Genomic DNA, 24,441 nt, shown 5'->3' on the forward strand with positions numbered 1-24,441 from the left:
CATCCAAGCCTTAGCTCTCCGTCACAAGGTCTGATGAACTCAATTCAATGAATGTATAAGAAGATCAGAAGTGTTTCAAATACTAGGGTGGGGGAAATTTTCTTAGGCACATACTGCTAAGACAAAAACATCTCACAGCTAAACACTAGGCATCCAGCAGCTCAAAGACTCTGAGTTACTGAAGCAACTGAAGTTGCACCAAATAAGTAAGGACTTTAGTTGATAACGATTTTACTACAGTCTTTTGTCAGAATTTTGTAGCAAGTCTCATTGTCAATATCTTGACTCAACGAAAACATGAGCCAAACCAGACTGCTAAACACTGAGATAAAACTCATTTATTAAGGACAACTGTAAAAAAACAGGACAACTGAAACTATGAATGTCCTTAATTCCTTACTCACCCCCAACTGATTCAAATTGAGAAACTATCACTGAAAATGTTAGAATATATACAAAAGTATATACTTGAAATTACTTTTGTATATAGAGTGACTAGTTTAATAAGCTGATACAAAAACAATCAAAATGCTTGCTACAAGGGCATTTCTTTTCTACAATTGCAAAGATCGGGGCAGTTTATTTGTGTAGATCCTGCAGCAGATCTCAGAACAAAGACAAAAAAACTCAGTAAGAAAACTTCAGCAGAGACCGCATATCAGGCTTTGCCTTCAACATACTCCTTCAAAGGATTTCACTGCCTTACTTGAAAATTGACTTTTAAGGATAGCAAATTTGAATACTTAATGCTACGCTTTTGGTTTAGATCTCCCAAGCACACATCATATGGATGGGTGATTGGAAGCAGAAGAGAACAACTGAGAAAACAAAAGCAGTTGAAAATGTAGTTAAGTATTTTTGAGCTCTGGAAGGTATTCCAGGTCCCTCCCCCCAACTCAAACAGAAAACTCCCACCCAAACAAAACAAACTACCAAAACCAATAACATCTCCTCCCCCCAAGCCGAAAATACCCCCACCAACCAAAAAAAACCCAAACCTCTAGATTCTAGAAAAGGCTGTTCAAGAAGGAGTTAGGAAAACATTCACTTAACAGAGACAACGTTCTAATGAGAGACAAAAAAATACTATAAAAGTCAAGGGGACTAAAGCATATCTTGTGAAGCAAAACACTAAGTACAGCCATGCCTCTCCATTCTGCTGCTGCTCTAGAAATCCTGCATGCAGTTACAGAAGTGCACTGTTCTACACAGTATTCAAGGCACCAGATCTGCTCAGAGGAGGAGATTCTACAAGCACATGTCTAAGGTAACTGCTCTTAAAGTACACCTATGTGCAAACTTTTTTATCAATTCCCAAACACATCCCTACCACTCCAAGTTAGGAAGGAAGCTGAATGCTTCAAAGCTGCTCGCATACCCTGGGTGAATACTGTCATGTCTCTTCTCCAGCTAAGGCTATAAAGGGGATCCTATATCTCAGTGATTCAAAGACTTAATCCCAGAGGCATTTAAGTTTGTAATGTGGTCAGGAACTGGTTTTACGGATCTTTGGAAAGACATAAATCAATCTCCTTGGCCACTCCTGACGCTTGGAAGAAGCAGCTTATTTTACATTTCAGATACTGAGTTGATACTGTTTGCTCCCTTCAAAGTTTTGTTTGTTTGGTTTTGTTTTTTTTTTTTTTTTTTTTTTTTATGCTTGAGATCTCTATCAAGATCACACAACAGGTGCTCTTCTTGTCAGACAACTACATGCATGCATACAAAATCAGAGCACAAAATGGTGTCAGTGGAAGATGCTCAAGTGGATTTACTGACTGTTAAATCTGCAAGTAAGAACAAGACACTTCAGGACAAGAATTCTCATGACAAGGAAAAATCCTCTCTAACATAAAAAAAATTAGATTGTCAAAATGGAAAGAAAAATGTAAATGAAATGTTACTTTTCATAGATATGTAACTGACCTTTTTCCTGTCCTATAAAGTTCTCTCTTTAGAGGTTTTGTAACAGCACTAAAACACAACCATTAGGTCCATGGGAAGTCTCAGGGATACACTGCAGATACAAATTAATAACTCTGCACAGTGATTCCTCACATTTCCAAGTGTAACTCTTCTTATAAATGAACAGTTTTGTAGAGTCCAAGTACTATAACCAGTATTGATTAGAACTGAATTTCTGGTTAGTATTCTTTGGGAATCACAAGCCACTGTAAAAAAGTTATGCCTGCAAATGTTGTTTTTTCAGAAACATAAAACAATACAACTGATCCTATAACTACAAAAAGCACCAGAATAAAAATCTCAGTGCTATCCATTTGTCTTTCAACGCACAGCAGATGTTCCTTACATTTTACTTATTATGAGATTAAAAAACCACTTCAGGGATTAATACCAGCATAAAATAAGTAAGTTTTGATATATCATTTTCATATATTTCTGGGCACGGGGAAAACCCAAACAGGCAACTATTTGTTAACATGTGTACAAACAGCAAAGCAGAAAAGCTCTGATCCCTTCCTGGCTGTGCAAAAGGCAATTTACAGTCCACTATGACACGTAGAGGGAAGGAAGACCAGAGCAAAGCATAATCTTGAGGCCGACAATGGAAGGTTACTCCTTCCTCTTCTCAGTCATGAAGACTTGCACAATTTGCTACACTAGTGCTTCTCTGACACCTTAACAAACCAATTCAGTTTATAATCCCAGCCCTTTTTTCTCCATTAAATGAGACAGGCTGAACTGATATAGATGCATGTTTATGGATGCAATGAGAAAGCAACACTGGAGACTGCCCTGACGAATTTGGAAGAAGAGGTTCACTGATGTATACAAGCAACTCGGGGCTAAATGATGGGGCAAGTACAGCTACACTTTAGATTGCTGTCTAGTATATTCTTCAATACAATGAGCAACCTACTGGCAGGATAGCACAGAAAAAACAAAATTGGGATTTACTTACAATGCTGATCACAGTCTACTCTAGCAAACACCACTTGATTCTTATCTGGATACTCTTCCTTAATTACGTTAGAAGCTTCCTCAAAAATAGGATGCAGCATTTGGCTGAAGCGGCACCTGTGGATAGAACACAAAATCGTAACTTCAAAACATTAATTTGAAATATTTTATTTGATGACTCAGAGAATATTTCAATCTTTTTCCTTCAGAGATAAAAAAGGAAAGAAAAGCTACTGGAAAAGCACATCTATTTGTAATCATCCCAGTAACTGACTGGATAAAAACAGGTTCAAAAGTAACTTGGATAATTCAGGTGGGGGGAAAAAAATAATTCTAAAAGCATATACAGTTCAAGATGTGCCCACTGCTTTATCTGCTTAAGAAACACCATTAATCAATTATAAGCCTTTAGGAATATATTCTATTCAGAAAATCTGTTCTTCATTTTTTCTACCTGAATTATCCCCGGGGAAGTAATTTTAAAAATATAGTAAAAGAAGTTACATGGATTGTTAAGATTCAAATATTCACCACCACCTTCAAGAAATAATCACAGAAATAACTTTATAAGGGTCAACAATAGAAGTTACAAGTATTGCTTATTATATTATTGCTCAAGTTTGGTAGAAAATGAACAGACTGCTATTACAGCACTGAACAAAGAGAATCCCATGAGTCCCTTCTTCCAGCCATGTCAGATTGTGAAGCAAATATTTTCTTTCTGCCCATGGAAAAGGCTGTAGGACTGTAAAGATACTTTGGTGGCTTTGGGGAGCTTAGGGTAACACTAGTGCACAAGCCCGTTATTAGTAGATGTCAATACATTTATTTTATATTCTGTTCTTCTAAACACATGGCAGAATTTTAAATTGAAGATGTATAATGGCACTGTGGAAGTTGTTAGAATGAGACCTCATGGATCACTTGCAATAAAAGAGCCTGCACTGAAGACTGCTTAAACTTAACAGTGATAGCCTGGGGATGCTGTTATGACTACAACAGCAAACATTCAAGTGAAGAGGCAGGTTTTGCTCTTAAAATAACAACAGGTCTTAAGGCCATTTTCTGAAATAAACCTGACTCTGGCAGCACAATTGTATGCTATACATTTACATAGCATGTATACATTACATATATGGCTTATTACATATGGCTTTCTTGTCCCTTGTTCTTGTCCACCCTTACAGCAGAATATCTACACCAACGAAACCAAGCTGTTCCCTTTCAAAGGCCACGTTACATCATAGGCTGGCAGTATACTATATTAAGGGGATACTACTGAATGCCTACAGGTAATGATCATAAGGCTGTAATGTGTTAAAATTATGGCCTACTATAATGTGAATCAACTTACAAAGTATATGAAAATCTTTAGATTCAAAGCAAATCTTTTCTACAGAGCATTTGATAATAATGAGTTCGAGAAAGAGCTGTGCTAATAAGGTCCTAAAACAGGATGCTTGTTACCTTGCTACATCGTTTTAAAATATTGGCTTTTTCCCTTTATTACAGAAGTATCAGAACATGCATTTTTAGCTTTCTGCAGTTTGTCTTTTACAAAATCTAAAAATGATTTTTCAATGGCAACATAGACCCCAAATTTCAGTGTTTTAAATTTATTCTCCATAGATTTGCTTTCCTTGGTTATCTTTAATAAAATGTTTTGAAGTAGATCACGATCCACCAGGTACCTGCAGATCACAAACTAAAAATAACCATCTGAAGTTTCATTTATTTACAAAACAGCCTTTATAGCATAATTCTGCACAGAACAGGTAAGAGATCAGACATAGTTTCTTACTTAACTCATCACTTCACTGTCCTATTGTAATAAAGACAGACATTTCAAACCACTTATTTTGTAAATAAATGTAATCTCTCTGAATAAAAATTATATTGGTTTAAATGTATCAATTTAGTCTGGGGTAGCAAATTAACAGATGCAAACCAGTGGAACATAAAAATTGTCTATAAAATGACAGAGGTATATACAAAGTTATTGAACTGATTTAGATTGGTATAATGCCTACCTTCACGCAAAGTTTAAATGAAAGCATTCAAAACATCTTTATTGAGAATTTAATTCTATATGAAAAGACTGGGTATGAATTTTTTAAAATCACTTTTATAAACAATTAAAATTAGCCTGCTAGTAGTTGAACAATTACTAGTAAAGACAAAGTGTAAACTGTTCATGTAAACCTGTGTGCTTGATACTTCCAGGCCATACAAACCTACAGTCTTATGACATATAGTGGGATGTGAAAGACGTCAGAGGAGTCAGATACCTAATCACCTACACAACCTTTGATTCTGAAAGGCCAGTGTTTTATGCTCACAAAGCAAAACAGCAGAGAAGAATATATAAAGTGTAGTACCTCGGTTTATGTATTGCTTTACATTAAAGCTATTTACATCCCAGATTAATCAAGGAAGACAGAAAATTATTTATTTTTCTAACCTAATTTTCTATATTAAATTGCACGTTAAATTTTATCTTCTCTGAATACATTTCTGGTTTCTTCAATGCTAAAGATTCTTTTGAAATTATTAATGGTGAAGCAGAACAGAGCTTTTAAAATTACTTCTTACACAACAAAAAAAAAAGGTGTATGATGCTTAAATTGATTCCAACAGTGATTTTTTTATGCAAGTTAAAAAAAAAAAAAAGGGGCAAGTAAACATTCCCTCTAAGTATGCCTTTCACAGTGTCTGATCAGTCTGGCCACCCCAAATTCTCTTCTTTTTCAGTTGCTCAGATTTCATCCCTCAATTATAATTTCTGTAGTTCTCCACTTGGAAGGTCATCGAGATTAGAGAAGACATTGATTTTTTTAGTGTAATTTCGAGCCTTTTTCTTTCTAGCACACATGCATGGGACCAAAGAAGAAAACAGAAGAACTTAATATTTTGGACTTTCCTATGTTAAGGAGCAAAAAACTTAATGAAATGAAACCTGTGTTTCTAAGATGGAAAAAAAAATAATCTAAAAATCAATTACATAGCATGATATTCCATACTACTGTAGAAGCTTCTTCCCCCGATAGGAGCACTGAATGAAACAGAAGAGAACAGAAGAGTAGAAGGGGTAGTAAACAGGATATAAAAACCCAACAAAACAGGAAAGAACTAGTTTGAAAGCAACATACCACTGTATTTTCAATCAGAAAACTATAGCCAAAACACACAGTTTTCGAAAGACAGAAGTTTAAACATAGAAAAATACTTTTTAAACTTACCAATCAGCATAAAAATTAACTAAAGCAACATCTGCATTGTCTGAGAAGAAAAAGAAAAAACCCAATGTCACATTATGAAGCAAATGTCTTAGTGCTTTTATCTAAGATTATAAAAATACTCACAGAACCTACAAAAGCAAATATTTCTAGATTATTCAGCGTACAACTTACTCTGCTAGAAAACTGGTAGGATAAATCTTATCTGAAATATAATCTATATCAAATGGGAAAGTGATGAAAGAAGCCTTCAGTCAAGTATTTTATTGACTTTATTGATATATTAGACATTAAAAATGTCAATAGTTAAGGTATTAAGACACAAAAGAAGTAATTAAGTGACACATGAGACAAAAAGTAATTCTGGATTTAAAATTAAGGCACTCAAAGCCAGAAGTTGTACTCTAGTATTAACCTTTTAAGCATTATCTAGATTATTCATAAGTGTTATAAAAACACTTAAAAGATGAAATATTTTGGGGTTAGAAGAATGACCAACATGCAGCCTGGCTGTTCAGCTTGCTCTGGTACCTGCCTTATTTGCTAAGAAGCTTGATACCAAGACAAACGGTAGCAGAGAAATCTTCAGTTTCCAGAAAAGAGAAATGCTATGGAACGCTTGAAAAAAATGCAGTACTATAGGGATATATGAGATGAGGTAGTGAAACAATGCTCCTATATATTTTTTTTTTGCATGCAAAAAAAATAGCAAAATATATCAAAACTAGGAGGATAAATCTCCTGCCCAGAAATAAATTGTGATCTTGCACAATATAGCAACCACACTGTAAACTGATTTTTAGTAGTAGTGGCCTAGACACATTGAAAAAAACCTTGAAATAAATACTTAAACTATAGAATATCAAGGATAGCTTTATAGAGCAGAAATGTTGCTAGACAGATTTGCACTACTGACAAAGATATGAAGCAGTTACAGGTGAATATTAAGATGTTGGAAGCCTGGAAAAGGCGACTCTCAAGAAGGCTGGGAGAAACTACAGTTTTGATAAAAATTAGAGCATTAAGATTTTCCTTATCAGCAAGGAATGCAAGCAGTAAACCGGAAATTAACAAGCACAAAGAAATTTAGGGTTACCTCCAAGGCATAAAGTATTTACTGAAAGTAACTGGATAAATTTAAGAAGTACTTACATTTGACATATACTTCTCTTATGAATAACATTTTACAAAAGGATTTTATATTTACCACTGTATAAAAGGTATTTACAAACAGATATGGTAGCACCTAATCATACATTTAGTACACAAAGCAATCCTGCAATAGGTGGATTCTAGTAGACTTAAATAAAAATATACAAAGATTTTTTTTTTCCCCTCAATGTATGTGAAACAACGTAACAACTTTTTTCCTGTGAAGACAACCAGATACAGGCAAACTGCATACTTTTCAGACAAGGAACACATATCTGTTTAATTTATGAGTCTTCTTTCTATGAGCAACCAGAATCAGGACAACACTTAATCTGAGTAAAAGTGTAGCTGAACAAGCAAGATACATAAGGCCCATCACCATGGGTTTTGGTTGCTGATGGTTTTTTGGGAGCTTTTAAAATGCTCTTTGGTTATGTAATCAAGCATTCCCATCTGCCAACAAGGTACCAGATATTTTTCTTAGACACTTCAAATCCTCACTGAGATTACAATGAAGTAATTTGCTAGGCAATATGTTAGTTTAGACGTCTAATTTTGATCACAAGCACCTAATACTTCTATGCCGAATGCAATTCATATTTTCAAAGCTGGAGTATGTATATTCATTTAGTTAACACTGCAAGATTCACACAGATAAGTGACGGTATAAGTACAAAGAAAAAAACAAACAAGTACTCACTTAAAATGTCATCTATATTTCCACTATCTAGACTTGTTATTTCACTTCTTGTTGGATTAAAAAGCCAAGACACCTAAAAAGAGAAAGCAAACCAATAAGGTATGTGAAGTTTCAGCAGTACTAACATATCCATGATTTTAAATGCTGCAGTTCAAAAGAGAAGGGAAGTAGAGAAGAACAGTAAAAGCATTGTAAATCAGTCAACACATTTCAGATGACAGCAGTACTACAAATATACAAATAAACACTATTTACAGATATAACATACTTTCATATTTAAAGCAAAATTGGCTATCTCTTAATATGATTTTCTGTTATGTTGGCAGAAACGTTTCAGGTAAGTTTTGCACCTTTAAGAATAACTTCTATTCATAAATTCACTTTGAAGGAAGAAATGAAACCACATTTTAGCTACTTAGCAATCTCACTCAGCTCAGAAGTGCATAGGCACGGAGGTTTCACCCAGAGACAGGTAATTCTTTCCGTCACAGTGCTTGTCTGACTAAAAAGTTTCTCATTAGGCAAAGCTTGCAATTGCCTCCATTTTTATTGCTGTTTTAGAAAACAGTTTCAGTATATCTAACTCAACTAGCTATAGTCTTATATCTCCTTCTATACTTTTTCTTGACACCACCTCAGTCCCAGCATGTGATCAGCATATGAGACTATAAAAACCGACATGTCAGACAGATCATTCAATTACAGAGAAACACACATATTACTCTTAATGCAACTATCACAGCAACACACAGTTTTATGGTAAAGCACTCTCATATTCACTACAACAGGTTCAGTTCTTCTTTTACCTCAAAATACAGTGGGGGAAAAGCAGATAGAGTTGCTGTTCTATCCCAGGTGAGAGGGATATCAGTGATTCACACTTATTTTTGCTTTGAGAGACATAAGCGAGCAAGGTTTTGAGCACCACAATACAGATTCTGGTCTGGGACGTGAATGTTTCAATCCTGAGCAAGCTGGTCAAAGTCAGCACTGCTCTAAGCAGGGCCAGGGCTCAGACCAGACCCTCTACTGAGATGCCTTCCAGCCTCATTTTCCATGATTCTATGGTTCTACTCAGTTTCCATGATTCAGCTGACAGAGATGGCAGGAAAGGAAAAGAAAGGTTTCTGGTAGAGAACTGACAGGAACACACAGGTCAAGGAGCCAGGTAGAAACAAGTGATTCCAAATGATAATGGAAGAATTAGTCCTCGCACTGAGATGCTGTGCCACATGACATACATACTATTGATGTTCTCAGAGCCTTAGTTTACTCCTTGCAGCTGCAAAGAAAATCTGCCTATGTCTGGAGAGGCAGAGGTGACAGCTGCTTTTACCAAAGACACCAAGGAGAAGTTTAGCTGGAAGCATAAAAAGCATCCAAATAATGTCATGTAAGCAGCTGGATACAAGGATCACTGTTATTTATGGAAGAGCCTGAGACCTCTCTTGAACCTATACTAGAATCATGACTACAGGTAGGAAGCTCCCAGGGCACACCTGCCTTTGACATTGTTAACAATTTATCAAAAGACTAATTCGATGTCAAACATCAGGTTTTCTAACATTAGTTGCAAGTGTGTATCAAATAATTGGCCTCAAAATAAATAGCCAAACTTTCATTATGGTCAGCTTCGAAAACTGTCGTAGACTTCTGCTAGACACTGTCAATAGCTCTCAAACTGTCACTGTAAATTGCACGCAGGTGAGATTTGCAGCAATCATTTTCAACTCCTTATGATTTATGGATCCTTAAACACTTCTCAGTGAAGATACTAAACCTTTCATATGTCCCATACAGAAGCTGCTGGGTAGCATATACACTCCATCTTACACTGCAGGCTGTAAACACATCAGCTGTTGTAATACAAAATATGTACCAGTGTTTCTCACCTGGTAACTGGACAAGATACTTATGTAAGTCTAAGATCTGTGGTGGAGTTTGCACAACCTTCCTGTTGCACTTAAACTGCCCAACACAAATGTCTTTGAACTGTGGTTTTAAGATGACTGTAGAGAAACAAAACTAATGGTTGAACTGTAAGCTCCATAGTCGAAACTAACTGCACAATGACATGGTCTGTCAAAAAAAAAAAAAATTGACTAAGCAAGCTATGCCAATGCACAAGTTGCAGCAGGCCAGTATTGGGGAAGTTCCTTTGAAGATGATGGTGTGCTGCCTGCTGAACAGCAAAAAGGGAAGACTCTGCCTTCAGTCTTTGCAGAGTGAAGATACATATATGGACCCTGGTCAACATCAGTCAAATTACCCCCAGATGAGTGACTCCTTGGGCAGTGTATGGGATGACAAATTCCATGGTGTTGCTATGGGGAGGTGCTGGTAGTAGTAGTTATATTTGTAGTAGTGGGTCAGTTAAGCATGTGAATGAGCTGGCATGTTTTTTGTTAGTACACACATGCTGTCTTGTTGCAAGCATTAGGTTAGATGTAACGTGTACAATTGAAGCAGTAACTGTGATTAACAACTACTGTTGGAATATTGCTCTAAGCAATAAAGGACAGTATAACTCAACATTCATTTAGCTGGCTGTCATCCGACCCTACCACAGGTGATTTTGCATACTCATGTATGTTCCAAGGCTTTCAGCTGCCCTGCAAGGTCTCAGGAGCCTCTAATTGTACCCTTAAAGACCACAGTTACTTATCCTGCTTATAATCTTGGACAATGCTTGTTTACACAGAAAATCCACGCAAACCTCTAGAAAGGAGGAACTTTTTAGCTGCTGCACACAGTTCTGCATCAGCATTCATACTTGGAAAGAATTTCTGCAGTAGGTCTTGGTGAAACTGTTTTCACAGGAGCTCAGCAGTTTGTATTGTCTAAACACACTGAACAGGTAAGATATCAATTTCTTAAACCCACATGGCTTTTTCTAATACAGTTTTACAGCAACAAATATTGTCTAACAGGATAAATTAAACATAACCTAGATAAGCATATTATTTGCAATGGGGAAATAGGCTGTGTTATTCAGCAGATATACTTAAATATATCAGGAACCGTAGCTGCATTTGTAGATTGCTACAATACACCTTAACTTGTAATGCAAACATTTAACTGCAAAATCAAAGCACAGGGCTTACTAACCAATAAAACCCTCTTCTAGACTGTGCTATATGTGGGGAAAGCAAATTAAAACTAATACTTCTTTATAGCATGAATAAAATTTTGGACTGCTTTCTTAACTCTTGTTGTGTAAAAATGTGGTGCAAGCTGCATGTACTGAAACACAGACTCCAAATGTCTTCATGTATTGAAGGTGAAAATTAAATTAAGCTGTATATCCTATTGCCCCTTTATATTAAACAGTAGTGGAAAAATACTGAGATTAAGAATGTCCTTCCCCAGAAGTTACACAAAACCTGAGATAACTGAAATACTTTTCTCACTAGAAGTATGAAATTTTTTGGTCAAACTATATTCATAATCACATCACATTCTTAAATGTTTTATACTAAGTAATTGTGGGTGCCAAAATCTTCATAAATAGATAGATTCAGGGGGAAAAAAAAAGCACTCCTTGAAGAAATGTCAATAAATATGCAAGACCCACTTCAGCTGAACCTTTCATAAAGGTATAATGCCTGTAAGGAAGAAAACGCATCCTTTTGACCCAGTAATCTTGCTGTCCCATGAGAGGCAAGAGAGTTTATGATATTACAAGTATTAATATTTAACATGAAGGAATAAAAATTCTTATTTAAATTGCTAAGAAGCTACACTGTTTTGAGAATATTTTCTGACCTTTGATGAGGCCTGCGCTTGATACCCACAGGCGGAAAACAAGACATTTTTGAGGAAATAATTTCTGAATGTCAGCTATACACTTTATAAAACAGGTATTGAACATATGTTCTGAAAAACATACTGGCAAAAAAGTAGTCTTCAGAATTTTTTTTACTTTTAAATGCAAACTTTGCATTCTACCGGCCTACATGAGAAGGAGACATGGAAGACTATTCATATTTTTAACTGGGGAAAAAAAAATTTCCAGCTGACTTCACAAGATAGCTACAAACACACTGAAGAAAGCATCTTGCAGAAATAATTCAAAAGGAAAATTGGCTATGTAAGTACATCTGAAAACAACTGAGGTTGCTGCCTTTATATGGGATAAAATTAGCTCTATTTTTATATTTGTATTTTTTTAAATGCTTGAACTACTAAAATCTGAAGGTAAAACTAAGTAGTTATGAAACAAAAAGATTTAAAAAGTAAAGGTATAACAGAATACTAAAATACTAAATTTTTGTGTGTGAAACTTCACAAGTCAGATAAGTGTGTTTATCATCTACTCACAATCATTTAACCCTATAGAAAAATGACAAAAACATTAGAATAAACAAAATGAATGCAGAACACTTTACACACTTGCAGAACAAATTGCTGAGGTGAAAAAGTCAGGAATTGAAGAACACATTCATAAAGATAAAATTTAGCTCATATGGGGGTAGGGAAGAGGAAGAGATGGCACATGTATTTTTACTCTTCTGGTCCTCAGAAACACTGTCAAATAAAGCAGGAATATACCAGCTCAGGTTCCTGCTCACGTTTTTACTAGAAAATTTAATTACTACAGAAATCCTAGTATTTCTGATCCAGTTTTGATCCTCACTTGAAGTTAGCAAATGACTCAGCCACTTCTGCAAAGGAGCCATACTAGTCCCTTCTGAGAAGTAACTACAAATTAGCTGACATTTCGGATTTTTTGTAATGAAAGACCTCAAAGCACTGCCTGAAAAACAACATTATCCTCCTCTGACATGTGGCACAAGGCTACGCAAGCAGCCTTACACAAAAGAAAATGCCTGGACAAAACCCATTGCATTCACCCCCAACGGTAGACCTCTGCCAGGCTACATACCCGTTTTCCAAAGGGGAAGTAAAAGCGCACCCAATTTCAAATCATCTCCTGCTGACAGTGTTGCTGTTCGATTGCCACTCCACACATACAATTAATAAAGCCCACTGGTTATTCAGGAGATTTAGGTCAGCCTTCTATCAATTTACTCTTACCAGTTGGTGCTGTTAGTTCTCTAATTGCTAATTGGACAGAAAAACCAGGCCTATAGATTTATTAGTGGCATTTCTTTTACAAGTTTCTCATACTTTGCACAGCACTTTCTTGCAGAAGAGTTTAACTGTGCACATTTTCACGTCTTTATTTTTTAATTCACATAATGCAATAGAGGTCCTCATTTCCTGAGGAAACTATTTGAAGAATACAGAAAATCTATTCTTGGAGCATTAGGATTTCTAATTAGTACTACACCTGCAAGGCAGTCAACAAGAACAGTCTTCATTTTCACTTGCCAAACTTTCCATTTACCTTCTCCTGCTGGGAAGTCCTAAAGGCACACAACTAAACCATCTTTCTCCTCTACCACAAATTCATTTTATGTTTGGCAACCAGCTCTAGCCCACATGTAATCCAGACTGACATGTCGAAGTTACTACCTGAAGTCCAAGCCCCACAGGACTCTGCGGCTGACTTTCAGTCCCCAAATACCTTTTTCTTTATGCATGCCACTAATCTGCTGCTGCTCTGAGGTCTGCATTAAACTCCTGGACAACAGGAAGCCGACGGGTTTACAGCCTGCTGTAGGATGATACAAATTGAAAGCAATCCCAGGAGACAGCAATGCCGAAGCTGACAGACATTGTAAGAGCCTCTGAAGTTTGGCTTCAGAACCATCCGTCAGGAGCACCTCACTGGCGGCGTTCCCAGAAGCCCTATAATGAACCACAAAGTTCAGAGCAGAGAGAGATAACACTAAATAGAAAATGGTGGGGAAAAATAAAAGAACAACATTATTCATTCTCTCAGTGAGAGCAGATCGACTTAACTGTCACCACTTGATTCCAGACTATGCCTGAACATTTTCATACAGACTCACTCCTGCCATCCCTGTTGATTAAGCAGGGATTTTATTAGTAATGTAAGCTACTTTCATTGTAAGACTATGAGACAAACCTATATTAGTTTGAAATACTAATGATCACTTCTGAGCAATACTTAAGTTTTCAGAGCAATTTTAAAATTGGTACCAAAATCTTTTTGCTATTATTTTTCACGCAAGAGCCATATCTTGAGTTTAATCGGGGAATTTTAAAACACTCAGAGGAAGCTATTGAAAATAAGTTTAAGGTTTGCAGTTACTAACTTCCATGAAAACCGAGATAAAAATCTAACTAAACTTAAATAATATATATTAGAAAAGTAAACTTTTTTGAACCTTGATAGTTCAATTATATAATGATTTAGCCAAACAGTGCTATAAGTGCAGAGCTAGGCAGAGACCACCATATTAAAAAGAAATAGCGTGATTTTTTTTCCTCCACATATCTTGTCATCTACTCCCATTTTAAGACTCTGACAGGAATACTTGGTATAGAAACAATATTTCAATGGCCTGTTAACACCGAAGATTCCCAGAAAAATGGCTAAGTTAACCTCTCAACAGTTTGTGAACTATTATTAGAAGACATAAGATTTCAATTCAAAACGTCCACTGTAGAGATGAAAATTAAACCTCATTATCACAACATGCAGTTCAATGCGTTGCATTTTTTCCATAAAGCTATTAGTAGCAGAATCATGCACTCAAATACAATTTCAAAGATTAAGTCTCTGGGCACAAACTTATGGATCATTGTCATTTATAGAAATATTTCAGTCAGGGCTCAAAAAATGACATGAGGCATGTCTAAAAAAAATGTCAAAGAGATAAGACCTGTAATTTATTTTCAGTTGAACTATTTCAAATTTTTAGTTATTTCTCTTGGCCTGGAGGGAAAGGGCAATCTCCAGTCAGGGCCATAATACACTGGCTTCCTTGTCTTAAACATCCACTTACTGGTGACTGAGTCCATATACCTACAAAAGATGTAAATAGTGTCTGAACAACAGTATTACTTCATGAATAATGTTTAGAGTGCTCCACATCCTCAGAAATATGAATCTACATTAAAGCCTGTTTCACAGCTCTAAAGCCATGAATTCAACTCCTAAGGAAATTACTCAAAACTCTGAATCTTTAGATATTTTATTTACCAAGCTTCTTCCCTTACAGAAGAGGCTAGAATTCCTCTGCAAAAAGGAATAATTTGTACAGCTTTTTAGGAAAAAACCCACAACCTCATGTTCTGATTGATAACTCTTTCTCTCACATATCTACCAACTGCTCTTATTATTTGGATTAATCCTTACACAGGGATTCACTTTCAAGGAGGAATAAAGCACGTAAAATTCAAATGCAATCTCCAAAATGACTCACACCAAGTTAAACAGCTGTTGCTGTGTATGAAAGCCAGCATCCTGAAGTTTCTGAACTTGTTAAAGCTGTGATCCAGTAATATGAAATAAAGGGTAGCTTGGGTAATCTCTACATATTGAGATTATTGTTCAACAAGACAAAAATGAACTTATTTCAAGCAAAAAGCTCAACTTCACCTACTCACTGTTTGCTGTTTATCTTTTCATTAACCATATAATCTATTTGCAATACTTAATACACTTTTGCTCTTCTGCTCCAAAACATCGAGTTATCTACCGCTTTGTGCTATCAAGAAAGGTGGAAACTTTAAGCCAAGACAAGCCTGTTCAGTTTTACCTTTCAGGCTGAAACTTGTTTTAAAATAGGTATGGATTACCAAAACCAACTGCTCAAATGGAAAAATAAGGGCTATCATAAAAACATACGACTAGTGTCATTTGATAGAAATACCTAAGAAGTGATTTAGATAAAACAGAATTGTAGCCTTGGAGAAATTCGTGTTTCACATATTCTCATCAGCAGTTAAAGTACCACAGTCTTATGGCTGCAGAGGTACAGGATTCACACTCCTTTAAACCATGCAGCTGAGGCACTGGGTTAAAACCTCCCAGAAATCATGTAAGTGACCATTAGACAAGCAAAATACTTAAGTGAAAAATACAGCTAAGGTCATTCTCCTCACCCAGTCCACCCAAAGGGAAGCAAAACATACTGGTTTAACTGCTACTCTAAAGACAACATAAGGGAAGACAAGCAGACAAACCAGTCTCTGTTAACACTGTTTCAATTATACCATTCATATTAGTGCTGTTGTCTATTTGTACTTCCAAATAACAAAATGAGTTTGAAAGCACAGAAGCACAGCCAGCTTGATTTGGCTCATCCTTATTTGATGCTGAAGGCAATGACGATTAGATCTAAACAATGGAGCCACACTCCCAAGGCAGATTCACAAATGTACGGATGACAATTAGCAGTTCAAGTTATATTTTTACCCTCTTCCAGTTTTTGTATTACACAGTCATGATTCACCCTGCAATCAACTAACGCACACATGAATACGCACACAACCACCCCCATTTATTAACCTCAGATCTAGAATTTTTAGCAATAATTAATACTCCCAATATCACCAAGACACTCCTTGTGATACATATTCTTTTTTCTTTCTTCAGCATGATTGAGCTGCCACATTTCTTCAAATTACTTCCTAAAATTTCAGCAGGAGGTTAAGGTTTTGTGCAACTATCAAAAGACAACTACAGTACTACAGCCATCTGTAGCATCCGAAGCATTTGTCCACACATTAAAGTCGTCTGAGATTCAGTCCTGTGTTGTTGCTGCTCCTCCCTCTTTTTCTGAGGAATCAAAATGCAGAAGAACACCTTAGAATTTATAAACTTTCTAAAATACAAGAGGGTTTTGTTGCCTCTGCTTCCTATTCCCTTAACATCAGAAGTCTAAACTTTAGAATAAGTCCATTTAAACATCATCTAAATCTATGTTATTTTCTTTTCTTTATTCCAGGTAAATTTCTGATGCACACTCCACAAACTTCTATTCTACACATGGAAACTACCAATCATAGTATATTAAAACTCACTGACAATCCATTAGCTTGTCTAAAAAATGCCTTGCCTCAATTTTTAGGTTAGTATTTATTATTTGTAACCTTAAAATGACATATGAGAGGATAAGGGATAAGATATTTTGAAATAAGCAGTAATAGAAATACTACTCCACATCTGCATTCCAATTGACATTTGTTAACGTTTCAATTTCCAATTGTTGGCATTGGAAAAATCTCCCAATTTAAATGAGGAAAAAAACCCCAACATTTTACAAGAAATCCGCTGGCTATCTTCTACAGAAGAGCACTGATTAAAGCAATACCGCCTGAATCTGAAGAGAAAAATTCACCTTTGAGACCACAGCTGCATGTAGCTTGAAGAATGAGTGGCTAATTTCAGACTGCATAAGAGCTATTTTCTTTCTACCCTAAACAGCTGCTAAGGGCCTGCACATACACAGTCAATCTATCCTGGATAACTCTGGACAGCAGAAGAGTAAATAATGCAGAGGATAGGACACATGCCACAGATATTTTGAAGTGCACAAAAGAACACGATACAGAGATACCCTGTTGCTGCTTTACCTTCCCCAAGGAATATTAACCCAGCTTCAGGCTGACTCCCACAAAAATATTCAAACAAGTATTCCAAACTGGTCCTAAAAATAATACTAACACATTCACATGGTACAGCGCTTGAGCTAGTATCAGACACGCTGGCTCTGCAGTTAACCAGTTCCACGTAGCAAACTGTTCTCAACACAGAGGACTGCTGCAACCAAAATTGTTACCAAAATCCTCAGCATGGTATCACAGCTATGTATTGGTTTATTTTAAAATAACGTTTAATAACTATGTAACACTAATTATATGTACATACATACACTGGTTTAGCAAAATCTACTGGCCTATGTTGACAGAAAAAATAATTTAAAAAAAGAAAAAGGGCTGCTCCCACCTGCAATTATAAGTTCTTAACCAAAGCAGTTTTAAATGTCATTCAAAGGTAATTCCTGAGAGGCCCACACCCTCGCTGAGCTCCCTTCACTAATTAAGGGATCATTAGTAGGAAAGAACCCCTAACTGTTCACCCCCTGCTCCACATACTATCTTAATTACCTTTGTGAAGCAACTAATTTGTCTTTCAGGCATTCTGTCCAAAATCCCAAGTGAATTGACTCAACAGGGAGAAGAAAAAAAAAAAAAAGAAAAAAGTACTTTCATACACACATTTATGAAAATTCATCATTTTTATGACTGGCAAAGAATTTAAGGGCTAAGTGTTTCCAGCAAGATTTAAGAAAGAGGATTTTAATAAACTATAAGAGACAAAAGTGATAGACAGTGACTAAAGGAACAAAAAGCTCTTCTTAGGATTACAAATGCGGATACATCACTGAAAATCTTTCCCTTTGTGAAGCCTTTGAGGAAGTTAATTATATCATCACTTCATAATCACGACAGCTATGGGAAACAGCAAAACACTATCACAGCTGTTGTTTTCTTTTTTGAGACCATTGGAACAGGCACCTATTCCTTGCCTTTCAAAATACTTCCTTGCAGAGTTCCTAATGACCAAGTTCTCTCCATGTTTATGCCCATTGCCACACAAATCCACTTGGAGAAGAAACATAAGCTTTACTGCCAGTTATCTTACAAGAGAGATTTGCTTTTCTTCTCTCCACAAATCTATAAAAGTAAACCCCCAAAAAACTGATGCCATTACAGACTTTTTTTTGGATGTACCTCAATGAAGCACAATGGAAAATGGGCAAGAATCACTGATGTCAGGCAAGACAGGAGACATGCTGGCTGCAAAAAGTATACCAAGGAACCAGGTAATTTACTGTATTTGTACAGTTCTACCTTATGCTCAGGTTTCTGTATGATAAACACCATTTAGGATATAAAGTTTCAGTGATTAAAAAAATTAATAAAATCAATGCCATAGAGAAGTGTCTTCCTTTGAAACTGAATGCAGCGAACTATATACCTGCTATCTCCCTGTCAGTTAGCATATCCTTAATTCTGATTCCAAAGTGAAGCAGCTGGGAGATTCCAACACATCAGATGTTTTAACTTACATCTTCCAGGAAACAAGCCATTGAGACCTCCAGTGTTTCTCATCATCATCACTGATGATGAAACTTTCAGATATAAGTCACCAATGATTGAGGCTCAAACGAATTCCCATCTATAATCCACCACAATACTTATTTTTTAATAGAAAACCATACCTTGCAGAACCCTGAAAAAAGTGACAAGAACTGAAGACACTCAGGTCTTAATAACAATTCAGTCCATCACAGAACGTGGCTCTGAAAGCCAAAAGGGCCCATGAGAACCTGTTGATCTTCAAGGACAACCTCTTCAAAGCACAAAACCAATCCACTCCACTGTGCAGAAAGTAGGTATGGCAGAAGACCTACATGGGTTGACAAAGACTTTCTGGATGAGGTTGTTTTTAGTCTTTTTAAAAGAGGAGTACACAGAAGGGATAGGTAAGAAAATAAATACTTGGTTGGAGTATAGAAACATTGTTTGAGGAAGCAGGATGAAATTAGAAAAGCCCAAGCTCAGCTGGATTTGAAACTAGAGAGGGATGTTAAGGGTAACACAGGTGGTTTCTACAGGTATGCTGGCAACAAAAGGAAGACTAAGGAAATTGTAGGCCTGCTGCTAAACTGGTAGGGGACATAGTGACAAAGGACATGGAAAAGGCTTAGAAACCCAATGTTGTCTTTGTCTGATTTTCTACTGATGAGGTCTGAGCTTAGAGTAGAGTACCAGGGAAGAGAAGCATTACTCACATGAGTAGAAGACCAAGTTAGAAAGCTCTTAAGCAAGTTGGACATACACAGAGCCACAGAACCAGACAAAATGCATTTTCTTGGGTCCCCGGTAGGATTATGGGGATTATTTTCCTTCCAGAAGCCACCCTGTCCTGCATGGACAAATAAATCAATCAGACTGCTCTCTGTATAGTGAGATGATTAGCTCTGTGAGAGAAGGGTACTGAACATTGCCTTAACTTTAGCAAGCTTCTAACACAGCATCTCAAAGTATCCTCAGACCTAAATCAGTGATATATGAACTGAACAAATGAACTATGAAGTGAGTGACACAGCAGCTGGACTACTGGGTTCAAAGGGTTGTAATTAAAGATGGTCTCTAATGGAGCTTCTCTAAATCAGTAAGGGGTGTAAGGTTTGTCTTTACTGATGACTAGAATGGTAGAACAGAGTGCCCCCTCAGCAAACTTCTTCAGGGTACTGAACGGAGTGAAATGGCTTATTATGCTAGAGGGGAGATCTGCTATTCAGAGAATGCTCAGCTGGCTCAAAAAAGTGACCTGACAGAAACCCCATGAAGTTCAATGAAGGCAAAGTCCTGCATCTCGGATGGAATAAACCCTATACAGGCCGGGAGCCAACTGGATAGAAAACAGCTTTGCAGAAAATGTCTTGGGGAGCAAGCTGAACAGGAGTCAGCAGTGCAACCCTTGCAGCAAAGACAACTGCATATTGGGCACATATCAGCAAAAATATGGCCAGCAGACCAAGAGAAGTGATTCCTCCCTTTCATTTGGCTCTTGTGGGAACACATCTGAAGGATTCTGTCCAGCTTTGGGATTGCCTGTATGAGACATTAACATATGGAAGTCCAGCAGATGGCTATGAAGATGAGTAGTGGCTAGACAACAGGGCATACAAAGAGAGGCTGAGACTACCGCATTTGTTCAGCCTTGAGAAGGGGAGGCTATTACTGCTGTTACCAATGACCTATTCGGAAGTTACAGAGAAGGCAGAGACAGACTCTTCACAAAGATGCATAACGATAGGACAAGTGGCAACGGACATAAACTGCAGCTCCAATAGATTTTTCAGATAAAACTTTCAATAAGGTTTTGATCAAACAGTAAAACAGGTGTCCAGAGAAGTTGTAGAACTTTCAGTCTTGGAGATATTCAAGGGCAAAACCCTGAGCAACTCCATCTAAGTTAGCCTTGCACTGAGCAGGGAATAAGACCTGATGACCTTTAGAGGGCCCTTCCCGTTTAAATGGCCAAACTTCCAGTGGCAGTCAAAACCAAAACTCTACAACTTGACCCTATCAGGTAAATACAGTGAGGGTCTCAATACTCCTCTTCATTAAAGCTTTCTTATTGAAGCCAAACTAATATAGATGAAGAAACAGGTGGAAGGAAGAAACCCGAAACATTTACTACAATAAAAACAGATGAACAGGAGATTTACTGTGTTCACCAGAAACCTCGTGCTGCATATACAACTACTTGGGAACCAGTTATTTGCTGAAGGTATGCATAGAGCACCTGCATTTTGATAAACCACGTGCAGTGTTTTGTTCTCACTGCTTTACCTGTTTCAACTGATACATGGTTTAAGATACAGACTACTGCACTTGGCTTAGTGCCACTGCAGCCAACAAGATAGCTTTTCTGTTCTATCAGCTACACAAAGGGCAGATCTTGTGGATCACTACCAAATTAAAGGCATATGTGCATGCGTGTGAAGGAGCTTCCAGGGTTGGTTCATTCCTAGAAGAGGCTTCAAGTAACAGGTGTTTATCTGGAGGGCACAGTACTGGAATTCTGCACACTTTAATGGCACGAATGGCTCTTAGCTTTAAAGGGCGTCTTGTCAGGATAGCTTCTCAGTAGTAGCATACATGAAAAAAGAAAAAATTATGGAACTCCTCTGCAATATACCTTGTGACTTTTTGTAATCACCAGAGCACAATTTAATATGGTCAGGGTCCTACAGCTGGTTTGGAGAAATACAGCATCTTCAACTGGCAGTGAAAAAAATATCCTGAATTACTGTTGAGTATATCAATGGCTTTACAGAATAACTCTTAACAATGTAAAATGAAATACCAGAAAGCCAGTAAATGACAAAAAAATGAAAGCTAATCAAACTTCTAAAATCTCAGTTATGAACCTTTTTAAAAATTACATTATAAGAGCAGTTGACATTACAAACAGTTTTGAAAAAAAAAAATTATGTATGTTTCTACAAATAGTTATCATGCTTCTGATGCACAAAGACATATCGGGGGAAAGAATTGCAAAGGCAAAACCCTCAGAAGGAAATCTGATCTCACTTGCTTTCCTAATTCTCTACAACGCACCTGCCCTCCTCTACTTCTCAGGGGATCTTTCTCCAGTTCAGAGTTTTGGAAGAAAACATTCCTTAGGCTTTGACATCTACACCCTATATTTCTTCTGCTTACATTCCCAAATGTTCCTCCACTAAATCACTAGCAAACTGACTTTCAAACAAGGGGAGAGCATGTGTGTGGGGAAAAAAAAAAAAAAAAAAAGGTATTGCTAGTGCATCCAAAACCACTCCATTATCGAAGCACCTATTACTTGAATAAATCTCTAGACTCTATTGAAGAGCACTTTTAAGAAGCTGTGGTATAAGATTTACAGCATATTTCATATACTTGCTTTTCACGCAAGACAACTCCCTCCCTTCAAGCAAACAAAATATCTGGAAACTGTACAAGTAAGGCTTACAGAAGAGCCTGCAAGGTGAACATCTGGATCTTCTGAATAGCAGCATATAATCTTTCAAGTCTTTCAAAAGAAATAGGTCTGATTAAAACACAAGAGATAACTGCTGGGCATGTATAAGACTAGCCAGTGGTAATTCTGCTTTCCCAAGAAAAGGACTAGTCTCTCGCTTAAGAAAGCTGCCCTGCCAAAAAAACCAAAAGCAAATTATGGAGGAGAACAGTAAGGATATCAAAAGAAAAATCAAGGAGTGTGTCACCACAGAGTTCTTCAGCTGCCAGCAACAGGATCTCTGACACCCTACTGTCAATAACTCATTCAAACATTTTCCAGCACTGTCTGAGTCTTCTGTTTGAAGAATCAGTTAAGTTTCTCCTCTCATTCCTCCTGAGCACTCCAAACAGGAATCTTGCCCATCACATGACACCACAAGAAGAATGCAATCCTTCCTCATAACAAGAGTCTAAGCTTCCTCTACTCCCACCCACCTGTCCCCCCCTCCCCATTACTATTTCACTCTTAGAGGTCATGACAGATGATGGCCACCTCAGACCTCCCATGCTACTCTTAGAGGGAACCCCTTCTGTTGCATAAGGCTCAGTGGCCTAAAATTTGTCTGTAACTACAATCTTTGACTAATGCTCAAGTTCAGAATATTACATTTTCAGCAAGATTCCCAACTATAAAATTTGTTGAATACATATTCAGGGAGAGGCAAATGCACAGAAGTATGTTCTATACATAAAACATATAGAGTTCAACTTCTCTTTGGGCAACTTACTACAGCATTTAATATTAAAAGACATAGTTTTATTTCATTTTCCTTTCATTATTTGGGTATTTGGTGTCATATTAAGACATAAAAGGCAGTGCCAGTAAAACAAGAAACAGAAATATTACCCTACAGTATTTTTTCCAATTAAAAGTTTAATAAGAAATTCAAAAGTGCATTGACCAGTGCCTTTTCTAAGTTACTGCTCCTAACAGCTGCAACTACATTGTTATATAAGTAGTATTTTGAAGTTTCACTAAAATTATAAAATGTTATAGTGCAAGACCAACTGTAACACTAAATATTATCTGGCAATGATAAATTGCAACTTCTAGAGAAGAGCATACATAGACAGTGGGGCTACTGAATCATAAATGGAACATACACGAGGTTTCCATAACAACCTCAAGTGAAGAGAAGCTACTAATTAGAAAACTAGGTAAGACTCAGAAAACACACCAACATTTCACGTTCTCAGAATAGGAAAGGACAAATACACTCTTCCAAACGTGTTGCCAAACATTAAGAAGTAGGTGTTCTGTTTGTCCATGACACCTTTCCAAACAAGCTACAGAGAAAAGGTTTTAGTAGTGATGTTTTGAAACCTAATAAATCTCCACAGACTGAAGTGCAAGAATTGTGAAATCCTTTTACAGTTATTTGAGGGAAAGGTTAAAAAAACCAACAAAACTCACAGAGAACTTCTCCCTTAATTTCTTTCACTATCAGTTGGTGGTTTCCTCTAGTCACATCTACTGCTCAGGGACACTGCCCATTAGCCTCCCAGTGAAATACTGAGCAATATGACAAATGTCTTTCAAACTTATGCAGAAGAAGCATGTGCAACAGAGTATCTTGTTCTAGAATTTTCTTTATAGGCAAGATATACTCATCTACAAGTAGAGGCAAACATACAGAATGATTGGTTAGAGCAAAGCCAAAGAACCACACCTTGCCTTAGAGGAGATTGTGATGAGCCACTGTCCTGTCAGCATTTATTCCGCTGCCTTGGATTCTTCTTAAAGATCTGTTCCACCCAGTATTAAGCAACATACCAACATGGCAGAAACACCTTAATCTACAAGTACAAGGGGCCTCATGACATTAATGTGCATCTCTTATTCCAGTCTTGCAGTCAGCTGTAAATGATCCTCTACAGCCTGTGCTGTGTGCTGCTTATCCTTCCATTTGGTTCCAGTACTGCAGAGGCAGGGGTCATGCCAGCCTGTACTTCCCCCACCCTCCCTCCAGC

General features: G+C 37.0%; 1 protein-coding gene across 1 annotated transcript in view; it reads right to left on the reverse strand.

The window, feature by feature from the left end:
• The window catches only part of ERP44 (endoplasmic reticulum protein 44), a 53,785-nt gene that overhangs the window by 26,399 nt on the left and 2,945 nt on the right, over positions 1 to 24,441 (reverse strand). Inside the window, exons 2-4 of the mRNA XM_074897794.1 lie at positions 8,011 to 8,083; positions 6,162 to 6,201; positions 2,924 to 3,039 (exon numbers count right to left, since the gene is read on the reverse strand). Of these exons, the coding sequence (XP_074753895.1) occupies positions 2,924 to 3,039; positions 6,162 to 6,201; positions 8,011 to 8,083 (229 nt within the window). The remainder of the gene's footprint in view (positions 1 to 2,923; positions 3,040 to 6,161; positions 6,202 to 8,010; positions 8,084 to 24,441) is intronic.

This window comes from Athene noctua, chromosome 2 (assembly GCF_965140245.1).
Source record: "Athene noctua chromosome 2, bAthNoc1.hap1.1, whole genome shotgun sequence".
Lineage (NCBI taxonomy): Eukaryota > Metazoa > Chordata > Aves > Strigiformes > Strigidae > Athene > Athene noctua.